The sequence below is a fragment of the Anabrus simplex genome, chromosome 6, assembly GCF_040414725.1.
Source record: "Anabrus simplex isolate iqAnaSimp1 chromosome 6, ASM4041472v1, whole genome shotgun sequence".
Taxonomy (NCBI): Eukaryota; Metazoa; Arthropoda; class Insecta; order Orthoptera; family Tettigoniidae; genus Anabrus; species Anabrus simplex.
Genome location: NC_090270.1, coordinates 208,632,613 through 208,655,591, shown reverse-complemented (window position 1 = coordinate 208,655,591; position 22,979 = coordinate 208,632,613). Strand labels below are relative to the sequence as shown.

Here is a 22,979-nt window from a genome sequence, read left to right as displayed (position 1 = left end):
ACATTTAATATCCTGATAGTTGCATAGTAAAATAATTATTTGTACTGAATGGCTGCATACAACCATGTCAAAATAAATCAACTAGCACATCATATGAAACTCCAATTTTAGGGATATGTCACACTTACTTTGTGATCCAGACCTCAGCCTCATGCACTTCGCGGTAGAACTGCTGGTAGACTGCGGCATGTTTGAGATGTGTCTCCAAGCACAGAGTCAGCTGCAGCAACCAAGCCCACTGTGTCTGCATGGCAGCCATGTAAGCCTCAATGCACTTTGCTGCAGGATGGTGTTGCAACACAAGTGCCTCTCCGCGATCTTGGACAGCACTGAACTGGATTTCACGTTTCTCCAGATCACTCATCAAGGACTAAATCACAGAAAAACAAATGATCAGAATGAAAATGAACCGAGAACTTCAAGAAATATGCATAATCTAGTTATATCTCAAACAGAATAAAACTTTATATGTAAGCCTACATTCTTCAAATACTAACTTTTTCATTTTAAAAAACACCAGTTCTCCGCTTGCCATGAATGACTACTTGAAGCTCTTTTTATTATTATTTATAAGTTTCAATTTCCGTATTGATTGGATTCAATGTATAGACAAGAAAAGTGTTCCACCGATCAATACTTATTTATTGTGAATGGATTATTACACTAGTACCGGTTTTGGCCTTTCATGGTCATCATCAGCTAGTACATAACATTTATAGTCATTAGACAAAATTATAAAGATGTTATGTTAGATCATCCGGATGTCTAATGAAGAATGGAAGTAAAATATATTGCAGTATTGTTATGTTAAAATATCTTTGATTAAAGGTGGTGGTGATAGTTACAATAAACTAAAACCTATTGAGTTTACATGGATATGAGTACATTAAACACATTAAAACATAGGCCACAGTATAAAACACTTAAAAAATTATAACACATTAAAACATAGTATATATTTTTAAAATGTAATAAAACTAAATCAGCACAAGAACTACAAGAAGATTGAAGAATGAATGCTACACAACATGAACTCAAATTATAATAGACTTTTTTTAAATATATACTATGTTTTAATGTGTTATAATTTTGTAAGTGTTTTATACTGTGGTCTATATGTTTTAATGTGTTTAATGTACTCATATCCATGTACACTCAATAGGTTTTAGTTTATTGTAACCATCACCACCACCTTTAATCACAAATATTTTAACATAACAATACTGCAATATATTTTACTTCCATTCTTCATTAGACATCCGGATGATCTAACGTAACATCTTTATAATTTTGTCTAATGACTATAAATGTTATCTACTAGCTGATGATGGCCATGAAAGGCCGAAACCGGTACTAGTGTAATAATCCATTCACAATAAATAAGTATTGATCGGTGGAACACTTTTCTTGTCTATACATACTTGAAGCTCTACCGGTATATGTTTCTGTTCTCTTTCCCTCTGAGATCATCAAACTGTTTCACATGCCTGAAGCTAAAAATCCGTTTTTTTGCCATTAAACCAACCATTACCACCATCTTGCCTGTATCTCCAAACCAATCTAGTCAGCTTGTGTGTGTCTTCACCTGGATTCAATGTAATACCAATTTGTTTTCTTGTCTCTATGTTGGAAACACAATCCAACTGACACTGGCTTACAGTGTTTGTGCCAATTTGTCTTTCATTAAATTATTCATGTATATTATGAAAAATTAGGGAGGAAGATTAGATTCTTGTACAACTCCTATAATTATTTGAAATTACGAATATTTATACTGGTATTTATATAATCAACTTCTACTGCATATGCTTCACATTAGTTGCTGACAACTAAACGCTAGGTCACAACAACTTCTTTGTGCTGTAACTTACTGTATGGAAGGTTCCTGAATTATTCTCGATAATAGTAATGAGTTTACTGCTTAGGCTAGTCATATCATGTATCAAAGCAAACAATGGCAAACCTCAATGGCATATGTTACTGTTAGTAGTAACACACACTACCTTTTCAGTGTTGTTAAATAATTTTTCCGGGCGTCTCCGAAAACCGTAAAAGAGAAGTTAGTGGGACGTAAAACAAATAACATTATTATTATTATTATTATTAAATAATTTTCTCTTTATAATCTGTTACACACTTTCCCTAGATCCATTAAGCATAGACACATTTTTCTCAGAGAATTTCACATTAGTTGCTGACAACCAAAAACTAGGTCACAACAACAACTTTGTGGTGTAACTTACTGTATGGAAGGTTCCTGAATTATTCTCGATAATAGTAATGAGTTTACTGCTTAGGCTAGTCATATCATGTATCAAAGCAAACAAAAATTAAATTTTACCAACCTGAGCACCAGATCCATAAGATTGCTTTGGGAGATCATAATTACCATAATTAAAAATCAGACTTTTTATCGAAAGAACAATATCATTATATTACATAGGAAATACAGAATATAAATTACATGCAGAGGTGCCAACTATTACAGATTGTCCATAATGATTACGAATTTCACTTCGTGATTACAGCATTGCGGTCAAAGGGGAAATTATTACGAAAAGCAACATTATCATGATAAACATTAATTTCTATGAAAAAAGGAAAGAAGTATGCTCAATCCCTTAGAGCATTACTGGTCAACCCTCCTCGTTTCAATGTTTGTAAGTTGGCAACTAAACATATTTGGCAGTTATTTGGCCGTCACTTCGTTTTGTTTCTCACAAGCATTGTGAAATCACGGCCAGCTACATAGATATACGCTGCCCTCTTAGTTAAAATGACGCATCAAGTCGACCGTGAAGTAGGCTCTACTCCTTGCTCTGTTGTTCTCCAGTGCGTGCGTTCGGCTCTCTCTTTGTTGTGTGTGTGGACACGAGTGGTATATTTAGCGCATTTCAATTCTAATTATAACCACACCCGGGCAACTGGAGTGGGACATTGGTGGTGGTGATGATGATGATGATGATGATGATGATGATGATGATGATGATGAATTCTAAATATCCTAGTCGTCAATTCTAAAAGAACTGATTGGTTTTGTAAAATGAAGCGGAGCAATTGTCATCTTGCATCTTCTTCTAAGAAGACAGCAGTGTTACAGAAATATCGAGACGGTTACACAAACGAATGGCCATGCCTACTTGCTTCACGCGTTAATGAAAACCACATGTTTTGCAGTGTGTGTTCGTGTAATTTCTCTGTGGCTCACAGTGGACGAGATGATTGCAGAAGACACATAGAATCCATGTAACATCACACATACGGTAAATCAAAATTACGAAATCAGTCTGTCTCATCATTCTTCGTAAAAAGTAATGAAACTGCGGTGACAAATGCCGAATTGCTGTTCACATAACTTCTTTTGCAAGTTGTTTCATGTCGCACCAACACAGATAGGTCTTATGGCGACGATGGGACAGGAAAGGGCTAGGAGTGGAAAGGAAGCGCCTGTGGCCTTAATTAAACTACAGCCTCAGCACTTGCTTGGTGTGAAAATAGGAAACCACAGAAAACTATTTTCAGGGTTGCCGGCAGTGAGGTTCGAACCCACCATCTCCTGAATACTAGATACTGGCTGCACTTAAGCGACTGCACCTATCGAGCTCAGTACATCATTTCTTTTTGAACATAATATTCAGTTATCAGTTTCAGACGTCACTGGAAATTTATTTAGATCAATGTCCCACAACTCTAAAATATCTCAGAAATATGGCTGTGCAACAACTAAAACGTCTCCTTTAGTTCAATTCATGGCATCTGAGGTTACAAATTTGATCACATATAGACAGTAGGCCTAATTATATTTGCGTCAATTTTATTATTCTTTTCATTATTTTGAGGAAAATATTTTCTACGCCACTGATTTTAATTAAATTCAAGGTATCAGTTGTGTACCCAAGTGTAAATTATGTAAATTTATTGATAGAGAAAAGTTAGAATCGAAGAACGTAAAATTAAGAATTCAAAATTTTCAAGAAAAAACTCACTCCTGGTGGCCTGGGAGTGTCACCAAAACTCACTGATCAAAAGGTTAAAAATGGGATTACTGATAACCCACTTCAAAGGTTGGCACCTCTGTACAAGACATTATTCCAAATTTCTTTTCTCAAGATGAAAACAATATTGCATAGGGATTGGAATATTCCACAGCTGTAAATTTTCTGAATTGTGATAAAATCAGTTGTTTTATGTTTAAATGACATTTACACAACAACTTTTGGTATTTTAAAGTGAAAATAAATTTCTTATGAAAACTCATGAATTTAATATGTAGTTACAAAATGTTAATGCTGTCATGAAATAACTGCAAATTCAGGAGCAAACTGCAAAGTTAACATTTGAATTTTTATTTTTATAATATATTTCACCAGTACAGCTGTTGAAAGATTTTAAAACCGTTTGAAAAAGAACCTGCTAAGTCAGCAGTGTTTAAATATAATTCTAACTATGAGAAAGTTTTGCATGACATCATATGAACGGTTGCTACTACCCATTTCTATCAGATTTAAGACCAAAACAATGCTTACCAATTAAGTTCTATTTTAATTAAGTTGTTTCTTTTACAGGTATAATTTTGTTACCATATAAGTTTTCTTTTTCAGGCAGTTTGTAAATGTATTTATTCAAAATTAGTTTTGGCAGACCGAAGAACCTAACAGTTTTAAATACACCGAGTTGAAATGGAAAACAGTTGGCTTCAGATATCACCAAAAAATTCCCTATTATTCTCCGCAGAACTGAATAGATCATAATTGCCTTCCAATTGGAAACATTATCAGCTCAGCTTGATTTTGGTTCAAGAACGGTCCTGGCTTGAAGAAAGCAGGGAGGTATTTGGCTTGCCTTCAGCATCCTTGTAGCAATGAGACCAAATAACATTGTAAGCCAGATCATTAATTTCCATAGCATGCATCAAAATACTATGGTAGCCTGATGAGAAGTCACGTGGATGCAGGGTAAGAAATGCGAGGGGTCACTAGTAATGAGTTTACTGCTTAGGCTAGTCATGTCAGGTATCAAAGCAAAGAAAAATTAAATTTCACCAACCTGAGCACCAGATCCATAAGATTGCTTTGAGAGATCATCATTACCATAATTAAAAATCAGGAAAATAAGGAATGTTTTTATACACTACTAAACTTAGCAAACTACAGATCAACAGGTGTTCCATTAGACCCCCCCCCCCCCAATTTTTTTTTTACATCGCACCAAAACAGATGGGTCTTATGGCGACGATAGGATAGGAAAAGCCTAGGAATGGGAAGGAAGCGGGCTTGGCCTTAATTAAGGTACAGCCCCAGCATTTGCCTGGTGTGAAAAAGGGAAACCACGGTAAACCATCTTCAGGGCTGCCGACAGTGGGGCTTGAACCCACTATCTCCCGGATGCAAGCTCACAGCTGCGCACCCCTAACTGCACGGCAAACTCACCCGATAGTAATATCCCTAGAATAATGCAAGTCTACAGAAAGATCACCACTATATCACCACCCACATGGCATAAAATACTTTGCCAGTAGTGATTATTAGCAGCATAGCTGCCGGGCATGTGCCTAATCTCAAGTCTCAAGGCCTGATAATGTAAACATCCGTTCCGTCCGTGGTGACTCTTGTGAACTGAGGTGTTGAAGTGAAGTTTCAAAGTGGTAGTGCAGTACCTTCGTTACACATTTACTGTATGTACATAATAAACAGTTTGATAGCAAATATGTATTGACTCAGAGAGAGCGCATTGTCTGTTACAACTGATGTTTGTAGCTAAGAGCGTAGTATCTGTTACTCATGCAAGCTGACGCGACTTCTCGTCAGACGCAGATAGTATGGTCTGTGCCTGGCATAATGTCCATATGGATACATCTAGCAGCCACAGCTACCTCATCTTTCATGACAACCAGATCACATGCATCATTGAGTACTATTCTTTGTGCTTGATAAGCAGTTGACGTATCCTTTGAGAGTTTTGTCATCTGGAATGGAAGAGGTGTTATTAAAAAACAAAAATACATCTTTCATTGCTATATTGCAATTTACTCATTGCTATGAACGGCTTCCCTAAGCTGAATGAAATAGATATTGAGCAAGCTCATACTTGTACTTGCTTTGCCTCTTTTCTATGTCAAATGTCGTTCTTGTACAATGTCATCAAATATAAATCTACACACATGTAACAACGTAAGTATATTTTTAGATACCAACACTATCAATGATTGAGAGAAAACTAAAAAGCTGCTGCTTTTGCTTTCTTTAGATACTGGAGACTCAAATGACAACTATGATCACAAAAGGAAGAACAACCAGTCAAGGAACAATTGGCTACTAGGTTAATAAGGAATGTTGTGATACAGACTACTAAATCTAGCAAACTACAGATCAACATGGGTTGCATTAGATCACCAGATTAATGTGATTTTACATAAAGATCTACAATATCTCATCACCCACATAGCATAAAATACTTTGCCAGTAGTGATTCATTAGCAAAGCTATCTCATTTATCCAAAAATACTCGTCTGCATATAAATCTACATATCTATTTCTCGTTTGTAAAAAATTTACATTATTTTAATGAATGCTACCCAATATTATTGAAAACCGAACAACAGCAATTTCACTGCCTGATCAATACCTTCAAAATTACTTTATATGATTAAGCTTCATACTTTCATCAAATGAACAAACAAAACTGCCCCATCACTTTAAACAGTTGTGTAACAGATCACAGATTCCTACAATTCTCTGAAATAGTAAACACATAGCTCACCACCAGGCTGGAACGAGTGGCTACAGCTGATAAAAGCTCTACCACCTTTAAGAGGTCAATTAGAGGAGTCTCAGACAACTTACCTCATAGTACTGCTCCACTGCACCAACATTAAGATTCTTGTCACTCCAATCTCTTGCCAACTCAACTTCTTCCTTCTCGTTGAGCCAAATGAGCTCGTTTGTGGCAGACTGGAGGAAGTCCTGTAAGGTTTCGAGGTCGGAAAGTCGTTTGTTCGAGATGACGAGAAGTTCGGCATACAGTTTCTGAAGCTGATTCAAATGCTGACTGTACAGCTGCAGTTCTTCACCATGGAAATTGTTCTGAAATGAAAAATGAATTAATTTTTTTCATTTGTCAATTGTGTAACAATGCAGTAACATTTAAAGGTTTTCAGTAATGCAAGGAGTTGAAAAGAAGTTGCCATGCCATACTGCCCTGACATCTGTCTGGTGAGAAAATAAGAATTTGCAGAAAGCCACCTTCATGGCTGTCAATGGTGGAATCCAAACCTATTATTTCCCAAATGCAAACTTAAAAGTACACACTCTAAACTACACTGCCAACTCGCTCAGTAGGTTAGTAATCAACCTAGTAAGGTTTAACCTCTTCCCTGCCAAGCTAAAATGCTGTAGTACTGCTAAAACTGCCAACCTAAATTAACCCAAAATAAAAGGTTTCAGTGTAAATTTCGTACTTGCCTCAGTTTTGAAACTATATAGGTAGATGAATTTTTTTAATGATTCATGTTATATCCATGTAATGTCCTGTAATTTACTTTGTTGTCACTTAGGCCTTTATGTTCAAAACAAATTAGTGAATTATTACTAATTTCCTATTTCTATAATTAAATTTGCAAATTTGAATTAATATTTGGCATCTCTCTCTCTCCAGTTGTTCCAATCATGACTGAGTATCGTGACCCAAGGACTTTGTTGTTTCTTTTATAAACTGATACCATTCTGTACGTACTTGCGTTTTCCAGATAGTAATTTTCCAAGGTAAATCCATGATCTCTCTTACTTGATCAAACCATCTTTTTGCGACCCGTCCTCGTGTCCTTGTGCCAGAAATATTTTCTTGGACAATTAATTTTTCCAGGTTGTCATCCTCTCTTCTCATAATGTGACCAAAGAATTGCAGGATTCTCTGGTACACAACTTGGCATAAACTTTCTTTAAATATTAGAATTGGGCAAACTCTGCCATGTATGACTATATGATTGGGAGTTTTAGCAGATATCATTGTATAATTTTCTTTTAGATTTCAGTGAGGAGAAATAGTAATCGTTTCATGGTGAATATATCAACAAGATCAATCTGTATGAATATCTTGAGTACCACTTAAGTATCTATATTTTCGTTCTGTGCAAGCACTTGGATCTTATAGATTCAGAATGTAGTTCAGATCACATTGAACTTAAAAATATACTGGAGCTTTCTCATTATGACTTTTGAATCTGCCAGCCTACAAGCTACTTCATTACAAATAGTTGTCTTAAAATGTCTTTGCACAGTGTTACTTTTCTTATATTACACAGTACTTTTCTCATTAGCAAATTCATGGTACATAGTAATAATTATTTCACATAATGTTACTGGCACTGTTAGGCATCACCCAATTATGTTCTCTTTTAATGTTTACATTTTTAAATGTTTATGTTTAAAAATATCCAAATGATTTTCAGATACTTTGGAAACTCTGGTATGGAAGTCACCGAATCTTGACGTTCAGAGTACTTTACTGTAGAAGAAGAGCTTACTCTTTGCTGGTGCATGCCACCCACAGTACTATTTTGAAAAATTATCAAAAAAAAAAAAAAAAAAAAAAAGCAGAGCAAACAAGTTGCCATCAAAAGTGTCATCAAAAACAAAAAAAACTAATATATTTTTTAGGCATGTATGAGTTAACTGACTTTCTCCAGATATGTACAGATGCCCAGAAACGAATGAGCACATGGTGTTGCATAAGTTCCTCATAAGAACACTTTTCTCCAAACAAATGAACCTATACATATGTTTGTATCTAAATTATTGGTGAATCATATATTGTTAAGAATTAAAAATAAATGCGAGAGACATACAATACCAAGTGCTCATTCCTTTCTTTTGAGCCCCTATGCAATTTGATGATTCATGAGGGGGAAGACTTGTTAAACAATACATCCTACTAGAAAGGACTGGAAACAGAAGCAAATATACATGCTCAGTTCTCCTTGCTATTTACTATAATTCCCAGGTCACTGCAAGCTACTCAATATATTCTCATTTCCAATGTTTCCTTCAACTCTTCATGTGTACTGTTCGGATTATTTCAAAAATGAAAAATTATTTTTCTAAATATTATTTTAAATGTTCCTATGATTACGAAGCCACTACAATAGCCCAACATGATTAGCTCAGTGGCTTTACTGCTGGCTTCCCACCCATAGGACTGAGGTTCGAATTCCGGTCGATCCTAGGTTGAGATCTTCATCTCAAAAATCACGTGGCATCAGGAAGTGCATCCAGCCTTAAAACCACTAGCCAAAACCAAAATGAGCCTAGATGACTGCAGCAACCTCAGAAATACCTGGGATAAGCTGAGAAAATTTTAAATCATATTCAAGCATGCCTTTTAAAAATTAGACTACTAAAATACACAAATGTATAGAATTGTGATGCCTTCAGACTTCTATGAATATTTTTATAACAGCCTACAGACATTTCAGAGCAACAAGTTTTATAGCTCTGGAATATAACAGACCATCTTGTATTCCAACCAAAATCAATGTAAGTGATCAATGTAGTTTAGCATCCACCAGAATTTTTTCTACAATTTTTAGTATTTAAGAGATCAGATTTACGTACTACTCCAAATGAATCAAATCAGATACCACACCGAACATTAACTCAAGAACTTAAGGTTTTGTAAATATGCATATAAAAAGGTCTCTAGATTTAGTTTGAACTTGGTTATTATATTAGGAAATTAGTGAAATTTACTTAAGGTGTATTCGTTGTATATTATGTTTTATTGAATCATCTTTAATTGGGAAAATAACCTGTTGATGATAAATAAATCTATTCTATTATATTCTATTAAATTTTGCAATACTTTAACTTTTCCTTGACCTCTCAAAATGCAATTAACCTCTCTGGAAATTGGATGTACTAAAGAATGTAGATGTAGATTTACGATTTCCTCCATTATCTGTAATGAATCACGTATCAACCTATGTTTTAAGCATTTAAACTTTCATAATTCTATTTAAAATATTTCATCATTCCTTCAGTTGGGCTAGATCAATATTTTATAATCCTGACCCCTTTACTGGATTGACATGCAAGTTAAGACTCTGTTTCCATCACTGAACCCATACATATCCAAGAAAGAAGATTGTTGATTTGGTAAAAGGCATTTACTTTAATCAACTTCAGAATGCACATGGTGCATTAGATAAGATATTGTACATATATAACTGTCTATTTATATCTAAAATGATCAGACCACAATATTCACCCATTTCTTTCAATCAAATTCCATAATTAAAGAAAAGCAACAGCATAGGTCTTGAACTGCTCGGTTAAGTCACCCTAGGGAATTAAGTTACCAATTACCTTAGATCCAACACAGTGCTCAATTCTCACTTGATACTGATCAATAACCTTATGCTCTCGCTGATGAATGTTGAGCTCATTCTCAACACTTGCCAGATCAGAGCCATATTCTGCATTCTGGAGCTGTTTCTGAAAAATTATAATATAGAGATTAGCACTGGATTTCGATACAGCAAATAAACATTTATGATGTACTAGTACTATAAAAAATATCTGTAAGATGAAATGAAGAGTTCATCAACAGTAAACAGAAGTTGAACAAAAGCAAAATTAATTATCAAGAAAGCTTACAACCAAGAAATGTCTTATTTTCTTTAGAGCCAACCAAACAGAAAAATGTAGTGTCCTTTTCCCCACTACCACCACTATCCACCATCACTGCTTTCTTTTACCTTCATAAACTGTTACAACAGGGCAAAATTATATAAAAGCATGTATGTATTTATTTTGTCTACGTTTTGCACAGAAGTACTAACCAATTTATTCTTGCACCATTCTGTACATTCCTGTAGTTGACGGAAGTGCACGTTGGTGTCTACTAGGCGAGTCTCCAAGACTGTCCTAGTCTGACGTGTGACAGTGCGTTCCTCTACTGGGAATGAGATCGACGATAAAGGTGTGATCAATTTGGAGTGCATCAAAGATCGAAGTTGTACCCATCGTTGGTGAAGTTTCTGCACCCTGTAATGCACAAAATCAGTCATTCACTATAGATTTAAACTACCTTAACTCTGAGAACCACTTAAGTTCACTAATACATCCTAAGATGAAACAGAAAGAAAGAAATACACAAATCATAAAATCAATAAAAATTGTTTGAAGTATAGGATTCTAGAAGCAAAATACTAGAGTAAATATAATATTTAAAAATTCTGTACCATAAATGGCTGAGAAGGTAAGTTATTTCTATTTTCAGAGAGACAAATTCACACAGATATTGGAAGAGGCTGCTTTCGCGAAGATTGTCTGCCTTTTCATTTCTACAACGAGTGTGTCCTTAGATATAGGAAAGACAGATGTGGTGGCACTGCAGTACTGTAGATATTATTAGTAGCAGCTAGTAGGCAGACATTATTGTCGTCGTCAATTGAGTACAATGCAGCCTGCGAGTCACCTAGTATCCGAGCACTTCTCTTGTTGTGTTCACACCAATGCACAGAAGATTTGATGACCCATAGTTTAGCTGGATGATCATTTGCAGTGGGTTGAAAACATTTCGCTGTTGTTTATTTCTTTTTCTGGCTTGAACCGTATTTTTTTCTGTAGATTCCGTACAGTTTGCCATCATTTTGAATACATTGCAGTATTCTTTGTCAAGGCGACTGAAATACCCCTACTCGATCCGAGGTAATCAGTCTTCCAAGCAGCAATCACACTGCTTTGAGTAGGGGTATTTCAGTCACCTTGACAGAGAATACTACAATGTATTTGAAATGTCGGCAAACTGTACAGAATGTAAAGAAAACTACAATACGGTTCAACCCAGAAAAAGAACTTAATAATTCTACACATTGCAGAAGCTTCACTTCTAAGATACTCTGCTGTTGTTCTTGTAGACCACAAATGCACATCCCACTTGGCCAGATTCAGCAATATTAGGAGTGTGACAGCCACCTGTGTAAATGCAGTCACGGTTAAGGAAGCAGCTTCTGCAAAGGTACGTCTACAAGATACTAGGATAACTGGATTCCAAGAAGTGACAGTTTTTCTCCACAGTGTCTCAAGAATTTGTCCACATGTTCTGATTTTCTTCATTAATGAAAGTTTGACAGTTCCGACAACAGATAAGAACAGGGGCTCTATTGTGCAAATACTGTGCGACTGGCAAAAGAAATTCGAAGGACAATTCCTCTCTGAAGTTGCAGAAGTTTTTCCTCAGCCCATTGATTTTTGAGCCTATGTAAAACATATAGATGCCTCAAACTGAAGTTACATTACAATTTTTCATTAAACACAAATGCAGTTAAAAAGATATCCGATTACAATTCAAGATGTGTAGCTAGTGTGAATTTTCATTTTCATGATTCTGGTGCCACAGAAAAGTCTGCATTTGATAAGAAAGATAATCAACTTTTTCCCCAGTATATTTCATAAATCTGTTGTCATACCAGCACAGCATACATCTGGAATGACTGACAAGTCTTCAATACAATCTTCCATCTGGTTCCACATAATGATCCTCTCCTGACCCCTTATTAAAAATATATATTGGAAGGCAATCCTTGAGAAAAAAATATGTTTGTCAGTCATGATTTAGTAAAAACTTCTATAGAACAGAAGTGAAGCACAGTACCAAAATGTAGAACCATCTCCTTATATCTTTGATTTCACCTTTCTGCAAAATATTATATTAAAGAACATCAGAAATTTAAATGCATTCAGTCCGCTAGGCTCTGCTACTGGACAAGGCTTCTTAACTGAAGAAGTGAATATTCTTGAGCAAGGTAGTGATTTGAAATTATTTATGTTGGTTTAACTTCACTAGGAAATATCTGTAGAGAGAGAAAATCCCCTCTAGATACCTGACCTCATATAAGAGAAACCACAAAGGTTCAGCTTAGTGGTGAATCAAAGAAGCCAAACATTAAAAATATATATATATTTAAATTAAAATACTTTTATTAGTTATTGGATTTAACTTAAAGAATGTTTAATAGTCGCCAAGGATGGATTCTATTTATTACAATGGTAATTACATTAAGTTATACATTGGGTTTTGTAAAATTTGTAGGTATCTTTCAAGACAGCAAAAAATTCTAGTGTAGAAAAGACTTAACATACCAAAAATCTCAGAGATACTTTCAAACAATGATTACATGACATCAAAGGTGAACTGATGACAAAGTAGGAATGAAATTTCTCACCTCTTGTGTAGTTCTGGAGCCTGTGGGTATCGACCCTCGCGCAGGCTTTGCACGTCATTGAACAAGCTGTTTATGTTCTCTTCAGTAATTCGAATGTCTTGTTCTAGAAGGTCAACATTATGCTTAGCATCTAGTGGGTGCAACCGATCCAAGCGGCGAGCTTCATCCTCAACTCGTTGTTCCAATTCATCAAGACGGTTGTCCACTTGCTTCATCTCACGATGTACTTTTTCTGCTAGTCGCTGCAGTTTCTCCAGTCTACATCAAAGCAACACATTTTATAAATACATAAACAAATTCACAGTCTCATTACAAATGGTTAAGACATCAATGGAAATGTTGTAATGATAATACTTAATGGAAAATGGATAGTGCTACCTTCCATTCAAACAGAAATTGCACTATTTATAATAAATATAAGCATATCTAACTTACCGTTTGATCTCATCAATGATAGCTCTATCACGATCTTGATGAGCCAGCATTAGACTATTCCAATTCTTGTCAAGCTCTTCGATTCGTAATTCGGGTTCGAGATCAACCTCTCCAACAGCTTCGAAATATTTCTGTAGAACAGAACATAAGTATAAATAGCTATTGCAATTTAAATATGGAGGAAATATTTTACAATTCACTCAATTCAACTGCAGAAAAAAGGATTTTCATCCACCAGATTTACTACTCATCTACCTGAACAATAAAAATAAAGCAACTAAAAAAATAATTCAATACATATCTAGGTGTGAACTGAAATATCAAACTTCCAATTAAACTAAAAATTCTAACCCACACTTATTTTGTAAATGCATAAAAGCCCTGTTCCAATTCACACTATCTTGGAAACAGTGAGAGACAAAGCTCTTCCACAATTCAGGAAATGAAAGTGAGGAACACTTAATCACAATGGACATTAACATAAAACTGTATCTGATAACTGTAACTCGGTAACAGCTTATGGGAAAATATATAGTCTAGATGTAAATAAGTAATGAAATTCCTTGATACTAGAAGTGATCAACTTTCTTTCTTTCTTTCTTTCTTTCTTTCTTTCTTTCTTTCTTTCTTTTCCTACCACTTTTTTTCACACCTGTGGGGTTGCGGGTGCGAACTGTGGTGTACATGTAGATTTGGCCCAGTTTTACGGCCGGGTGCCCTTCCTGACGCCAACCATATATCGAGAGATGTAATCACTGTTGCGTGTTTCTGTGGTGGTTGGTAGTGTGGTATGTTGTCTGAATATGAAGAGGAGTGTGTTGGGACAGACACGTACACCCAGTCCCCAAGCCAGAAGAATTAATCAGAAGCGATTAAAATCCCCAACCCAGCTGGGAATCGAACTCAGGACCCTCTGAACCAAAGGCCAGTATGCTGACCATAGAAGTGATCAACATTTTCCCAGAATTAACAGGCATTTTTTACTATGTTGCAAGCACACGCTAATTTTTAAGACATGAAAAATATCTTTTAATATATATTTTAATGTTTTTAATATTTTACTCAGAATATTAACCCAGCAAATTTAAAAACCCAAATTTCAACTTAAAAAAACCAATGAAAAAATAAGTGTACTGATTTTCAAGATATATATATGCACATTCCTATACTGATTTGGAAAATATATACAAGTTAGAAATAAGAATAATGCCTGGTTCACAAAGCAAGAGCACATGGCATAGTCAACCAAGACAACCAAATTACCCACAGAAATAAAGCTTGTTATCTACAAACAAAAACTATAAAAATTGATCCATACATTGTAGAAACTTTTTATAGATTTGCAACGAAGACAGTGGTGTTATCACCTCAGGAAGTGGGAATAACTTTGATGCAACATTCATCAGTTTTACAGTTAAGTATAACATCTCTGACTTCCTCAATCCAAATGAGTTTCCTGCACAGAATGGTAGATAAATATGTACAGTATAGATTTAATGAAAATTGAACCTATTTTTTTCAATGCGAGTTAGTTAATATTAACCAAAATAATCACCAAACTCCTGAACTACAATATTAACCAAAATAATCACCAAACTCCTAAACTACAAATATGACGAGAGGATTTTCACGGTTTTGATATTTTACTTTGATTAACCAAGAAGGATACAGAGACTAGAGAAAATTTAAAGGTAAAATAATAAACATCAATCATAACCTCAAGTTACCAATGTCATCTACAGCCACAAATCCCATCATATAAGTTAAACCTGCTGTCATTTCAGAGATAAATCCCATTTACCATTTAAAAGAATCTAGCAATATTCTATCAGAGAAGTTTAAGAAAATCTTCAATATGTACTTTATTTGGCTAATGAATGAGTCTTACTTGCCATTTCCATTGTGAAGAGTAAAACACATACTGTATAACATACAGCACAAAAAGAAAGATTTTATTTTATACATAGTGCACAAAGCCAAATCAATGGTATGAATACCAAAAGGAATAAAGAGTGAAGCTGTATATAATTTGGAATATGGCTATGCAAGTCTACTCAAACCAGGACCATAAAGGCATTACCATACAATGAAATGGTGAACACTAGGGCAAGTGAAATAAAAGTGCCTCATAGGATGTACATATATGTGGATTTCACTCACCTCAAGCTCCCTATAAATAAGAGAAAGACGTTGCTTGTCACGCTGACGGGGAGGAATCTCGTCGGATCGGAAGCGATTCGATTCGGCAGCCAGTTTCTTCATCTCGATAAGTGTGTTGGGGAACGTACGGTCCCTCATAATGGACAGTTTTTCTCGGATCCACATGTGCAGGGTAGTGGCCAGTTCACGGTACTCAGCTGTGCGCTGCTGCGATTCCTGTTATATTCATCAAACAAGGACCAAAATCCAGTAACTGTTTTATATAATATCTCTTAAATATGCATTAAAAAGATTAGTAATGGCTAACTGAGTAAACAGAAAATAACCAAACAGAAAATTAAAGGAAAACAGACACGAAGTTATGTACTGCTATGTATCAAAGGCTATATTTTACAAATTAAACCCAAAATGTCAACATAAAATTATTGGCAAGATTTTAACCATTCATTTGCAAGTATTTCAACAGAACAATGATATGACTACTTACAGGATCATACAATGGGTGGATTGGTGGTGGTTCAGGGAACACATCATACAGAGAGGAGATATACGTTATGATTGACTTCTCGTCCGGTTCAGGGGTATCAACATCTGAAACATAAATGTAAACAATGTTGAAGTTACATAAAGCATTACAAAATATTACAAATTCTTGACTTCATATATCTATATTTGGCACACTACCTTATATCAATAAACATCGCAAAATAATATATTTTTACTTCATATAAGTCTTTCTATTTGACTGCATTTATCATCACTCAATATACAATCTTCTCGAAGGATACAGAGACCAGAGAAAATTTAAAGTTAAAATAATAAATATCAATCATAACCTCAACTTACCAATCAGACAGAAAGTAACAGACACAAATTTGCCTAAGAAAAGTTATTTTATTTCTATGACCTACTCATGCATTATCCACCAACCCACTGGGCTTATGAGTGAGTAGTAAACCAAGACATAAAAATTCTGAAGTTAAAAATAAGCCTAATCTCTATGCTCCTAGTTAAAAAGGAAGAAAAATCTAATTTATTCCTGTATGAATTTAGTAAAAGGAACTGTCCAGATAACAATTACAAAAAACAGTCATCAGAGTGCATGTGTTGAACTTTGAAGTCCGTGGTTCAAATTTTAGCATTAGCAACTTTGGACAGCTACACTTGACAATGGACAGTAGATTGCCCAATATGAAGTCCTGCAATAATTTTCCCCATTCTTTGTACTACAAATATTTTGAAAGTAACAATCTCTTGTACTCAATACACTGTATGCATAAATCATCCTGACTGACTAGCTACAAAGTGGCAATATCCTTAACATTTTTTTTTTGCCCTTTACTATTTTGACATCTTACAGCTTGTCAAACCTTGCAACTTCCTTTAACAACAAAATATCATCAGCACAGTACATGTCAATAATATTTGAAAAACAGCTGAATTATTATAGCGTGACCAAAAATAAGATTTTAAACCATTTACTTGATCAAATATGACCTACTGTAATGATAAAATATAGTAATATATGCATATTATGACCAATAAAAACCATGTCATCGTGTTTACAAAGACTAGCCATGTGCTTAAAATATGCTTGTTAATAGGTGTTTTGTGTTTTGTCACCTCCGTACAGGTCATGAAGGCCCTTGGAAGAGTGAAAGGTAAAGGCTTCCACCATTGTTAACCCCGGCATGTGATGGGGTAGAGGGGTTAGCTCTACGCCCGGCCCCCTTTGCCCCCAGAAATTAACCTGGTACTCATTTGTGGTGTAGGCTGAGTGAACCTCATGGCCATATGCACCTCCGGAAGTGGAAATCTCGTTTCTTAAATTTTACGACTTCCTGCCGGAGATTCAAACTCATGTCCTTCCGGGCGAGCCGAGCACGCCTTTACTGCCCCGGCCAGGCAGCCCCTCTTTTTAATAGATACCATGATAAAATATAATAACAATAATAATAATAATAATAATAATAACAACAATAATAATAACAATAATAATAACAATAATAATAATAATAATAATAATAATAATAATAACATAAATGTTAATGGTTTCAGAGCTGCCTTAAACGTTTAAATTCAAATAATTATGTATAATGTCAAATCATGATTTCTGTCTTTTTCTCTTGCTGTCCATGGCTGAGTACATTAGTCTTCTGAGTAATCTATCCTCATCAACTGTAATTCATAAAACCGCCATCCAAACAGACTTTCTGCTCATTTGCAATTTTATCCTTTTATTTTTAATATTCTCCAATTATTACAGTCAGTATGCTATACTCTTACAAACGCCTTCGAAGAAAATACTCTTCACTTTGTAACACAATCACTCTCACGCTCTTTATTACCTCTGCTAATGAACATGATATAATCTACCACATTCATTCATTCATTCATTCAGTGGATCAGTGGTACATTATCAGCCTCCGGCTGCAAACATAGTGGGTTCAAACTTGGCAGAGGTAGTCAGATTTTGGAAGGGTGAAAAAAGTCCATTAGACACTCCATGTTGTACAATATCAGCATGTAAAAGATTTCTGGTGACACATTTGGTGTTTACCTGACAAAATTCATTAAATCTCAGCCATAGACGCCCAAGAGAGTTTCGGTTTACTCGGTGTGCCATGCATGTAATAGGCCTAGAGTAAAACAGAATGTTGAAATTGACAAGCAGACAGCCAGATGGTGTCAAATTGAAATACTGTATCTGAACACGGTAACTGAAGCCAGACAATTATCATCATCATCATCATCATCATCATCATCATCACCACCACTCAGCTGCACTTGGGTAAGGTCGTTACTTTTCACTCGTGCCCAAATTCTCCTCAATACTACAAATGAGCTTGCTCCCCTACCTTTAATCCACATTCCCACAGTCTGTCCATTTAATCTCGACCAGCCTCTGTTTATCTTCCCTCTTACAGTTTCCTTAAATGGTTGCTTTGGTACCCTTTCCTCATGAATTTTCATCACAGGCTTGATTCTTTTATGCACTATTTCATCCTTCTTGTCTTGTAATATACTAACATCCATTCTATTTTTTACCTCTTCCTTTCATATCCTGCCTCATCTGATACCCACAGTAATACTACTCAGGAACCTCATTCCAATTGTTCTAATCCTATGCTCTGTGAAAGTCCAGACTATGAAATCATACATCAGAATAGATACCAAATATTGTATCTTACAAGTAAGGCCTGAATTTTGATGAAGTCATCTTTTTTCCAAATAGTCAGAGATGCATAATGGCATATGGTGCATTCAGCAAAAAATATGTTAGATATATGCTGTTTTTATTCTTCAAAAAAAAAAAATATATATATATATTTTTTTTTTTTTTTGCACACTTTCCAAATTAAAGTATTTCTTTTAACATTCAGAAGCAGTTTTGGTCTGTTCACTAGGTCTTTTTTTTTATTATTGTGTAAGGTAAAATGTTAAATTTTTTTGTTTCTTTTTTTTTATGGGTGAAACCTAGTTTTTCTTCACACTCAGGTCAGTCGAATTTCATTTCTCTGTAAGCAGTATAATACAACTTTTTCCTGTGTATCAGTGTAATTGAAACCAGAGAGAGAGATTTCATATTGGTTAATGTACAGTATATTATTTTATACATGTGAGAATGCAACTCTGCTAAATCGTAAGTTAATATATATGCAGAAAAGCATTGAAAATATGGTTGAGTGTAAGACAGGGCCAGGTGCTCAAACTCTGCCACCTAGAAGAAGCTAAATAAATGAATGAATGAATGAGTGAATGAATGAATGAATGAATGAATGAATGACCAGCATCATTGAGATTTCACAGAACAGTAAGAAGTGCAATGTTCCCTGCAAAGGAAGCAAGCATAAACCATTAATTTGCATCTCTTGCCTATCTAACCATGGCAAACAAATGGCTTCGATTACCATATGCGGTAAGTTATGCTTTGATGAACTACTTAACCATTTGTCTTGCAACAGTGGAGAAAAGATCACTAGCCTGTACAAATCTTATATCCATTATGGAGGTCAATATTATGGCAAGGAACATATGGTTAATTGGTATGTTTGTTTGTTTACTTCCCACAAATATGGACTGCTACATTAAAGAAAGTGTAATGTTTGCATAGCTTAAACCAAGAACATTCATAGAAGTCCAAATAGGAAATTGGCAATTGGATTTTTAAAGCAGAAACTTGGTTGAATACTTGAAGAATGGGTGAAGCAGTGACAAAACAAATAATTTATAAATAGTAAAGAAACATGTTCTTTTTTAATGATATTGTAATATGTTGTTTGTGTCTTACTTATTCTACATAGTACAACAAGGGAGTAGTTAGTGTATGTCACTATAATACAACACAGTATCTTATGATACAACAGTATAGCTCCTTGGCTGCTCAGTCAGCATGGTGGCTTTCACAATTCAGAGGGTCCTGACGTTTGATTTCTGGTCAGCCTAGAGATTCTAGCTGCATCTGGTTAATTCCTCTAACTCGGAGGTTGGGGGTCTACGTTTGTCTTGATGCACAACTTCATTTACATACATTGTCTGCCTTATAAACTATAATTACAGTAAAGTTGTAAGTAAAAGTTCAAAAAATGAATTTTCTAAACAGGAAAATATGTTACTCTTCCTGCAAAAAAAAAAAAAAAAAAAGTATGTGATATATAAAAGTACTTTAACCATCATTTATTGAAAGGAATTGACAAGTACAATAATTGATTGTTTGGGATAAGCATAAGACTTTTTTTTTCCCCCAACCAAGCAATAAGCCAATCCCTCCTACCTTTTGAAATAACTCTAATTTGCAATGGTACAGTACTTCAAGGATGTTTCAAATATTATTTCAGGGACACAAATCTGTCTGCTTGTTCTTGTCCTAGAGAGAACTAGGACTTAACTCTCTACTGGAAAATACTAGGTGGTAAAGAAACAACAAAACTTGCTAAGATTATTATTTCAACAAATACCAGACTGCATGTATAGAGCTTAAGATGATGTATACAAGTGAGAGTGGTTGACCTTGGCCCTGACCATGTAGGCTGCTAACTGTCTGGAAGACTGAACAAGTTCAGGCAATTTAAAAATCAAGTATTATACAACAGAAGATCATAAAAGGTTTCATAACATAATCAGTGATGGGAAAGGTAAAAAAAAAGAAAAGTAACTGGGCTGAATTACAGTTACCTGAGAAATATTGACTACATTGTAAATATTAATTACTTTTTCAACAAGTATTCAGTAAAATTATAATAATTCACGGAACATCTGTCTTCAGAGAAATCACAGACACTTTTTTCTGCATCAAACCGGAATGACAGCCTCCTGAAGTTTGCAAATAAAAAGATTCATTCATTCTGTTGTTGTTGTTTTTTTTTTTTTTTGCATAGAGCCTTTAAGCAGCTATCACTAAGTGACAAACATGATACCTTGGTACTTTCAAAATAATTTTCCCCGCAGTTTTTATTTTAATGACTACCAGCATTTCAAACAATTTTCCATTACGTACAAAATACATATTCTTTAAAATTCTCGTCGCCAAGCTTCAGCCTCTTGGGGGAAGGTACCCTACTTCTTTGCAACTGTTGAAAAGACTCACTTGAACAAATAACTGTCTAATTTCAAGAACATCCCCAGCAGTGATGAATAATGTAGGATAAGTTTGATGTTTTGATGTCTTTGGAAATACAGGAAGGTAAGAAAGAACCTCATCCAGCAATGGTGAAACTATCAGTTCATCTGTAGTACAATTTTTGAAGTTGTCTTCATGCTCACTTAATTTTTTTTTTGTTTCTGCTTACATATGAAATATAATATTAATTACCATAATTACTTCATTATGAAAATTTAACAATTAAAGTTTTATTTCAAGAAATAAATTAAGAGCAACACTACCCTTTATCTTTGCAGAAATTATGCATCTGTCTCCTCGCATTCACCTCACCCTACATCTCAACCAATCAGCATGATTTCTTACCAAGTAGCTCTTGTCTAACAAACAAACCTGGCAACTCTGTATAGTTTTACATCACATGATATTGCAGCTAAATCAAAGCTGAATATCTGCTACATAGACATTCTGAAAGTTCTTGATTTGGTAGACCACACAGCAGGTCCATAAACTCTCCAACATAACTTATTTTACTTTCTTTCTTTGTTTCTTCCTTCCTTCCTTCCTTCTTTATGCCCAATTTTAAGAGCACGTTTGAACTTGTTAGCTTGGTCTGATGGCTTCCCCTTCTTTTTTCCTCCCGAAATCACTTCATGAATTCGCTATGGTGGTTTTTTTTCTGTTCTTCTGTCCACTGCTTTCCAGTGGTCTCTCTAGTCTTTTTTCTACAAATCTGTGATTTGCAACCAGAATTCAAAAGGCTTGATTTTTTTTTTTTTTTTTTATTTATTTTTTTTTTTTTTTTTTTTATGTGGTAGCATCTTTGGTGTTTATTTCCTGTAAACTTGCTTAGTTTCTTCCAACCAGTTGATCTTGACCATTTTCAAATTAATTATAGTTAATGGTTTTTCATCCAATCTATTACTGTCCATTGTACAGATGTGACCATAGAAGTTCAAGCGTCTCCTATGTATGGCATCAGTAAACTTATCCGTTGCTGTATACAGGTCTGTACTTCTAATCCATATGCCATTTACATGAGTAGGACCATATATTTTCCTAAGGATTTTTCATTCTAGCTCTCCATTTCATGAATTTTAGAGTGGCCTCCTAGAGATGTAGTTTCGGATGCATATAATGCTTCCAGCAAAATAACTGTCCTGTAATGACGAAATTTTGCATTACGCAATATCACTCTTTTACTGTAAAAATTCCATGTTAACTATACGCTTTCTGGAATTTGGTGGCTCTTTCTAAATTGGCTTTACTATTCAGTCCAGGTAGTAGTACGACTTCTCCGAGATATCTGAAGGAAGACACACATGATATTATCCCATATTTCGTCTGTAGTGGGACTCTCCTGGTATTCTGATGTACATTTTGCATACAATCAATTTTTTCATACGATATTTGATGATGATGATGATGATGATGATTGTTGTTTAAAGGGGCCTAACATCTAGGTCTGCCGGGCTGAGTGGCTCAGATGGTTGAGGCACTGGCCTTCTGACCCCAGCTTGGCAGGTCCGATCCTGGCTCAGTCCGGTGGTATTTGAAGGTGCT

General features: G+C 35.0%; 1 protein-coding gene across 1 annotated transcript in view; it reads right to left on the bottom strand.

The window, feature by feature from the left end:
* Positions 1-22,979, bottom strand: part of shot (dystonin-like protein short stop) — a 695,338-nt gene that overhangs the window by 272,066 nt on the left and 400,293 nt on the right. The window contains exons 10-17 of the mRNA XM_067150176.2: positions 16,305-16,408; positions 15,818-16,033; positions 13,658-13,788; positions 13,223-13,480; positions 10,835-11,039; positions 10,359-10,487; positions 6,843-7,082; positions 129-370 (exon numbers count right to left, since the gene is read on the bottom strand). Of these exons, the coding sequence (XP_067006277.2) occupies positions 129-370; positions 6,843-7,082; positions 10,359-10,487; positions 10,835-11,039; positions 13,223-13,480; positions 13,658-13,788; positions 15,818-16,033; positions 16,305-16,408 (1,525 nt within the window). The remainder of the gene's footprint in view (positions 1-128; positions 371-6,842; positions 7,083-10,358; positions 10,488-10,834; positions 11,040-13,222; positions 13,481-13,657; positions 13,789-15,817; positions 16,034-16,304; positions 16,409-22,979) is intronic.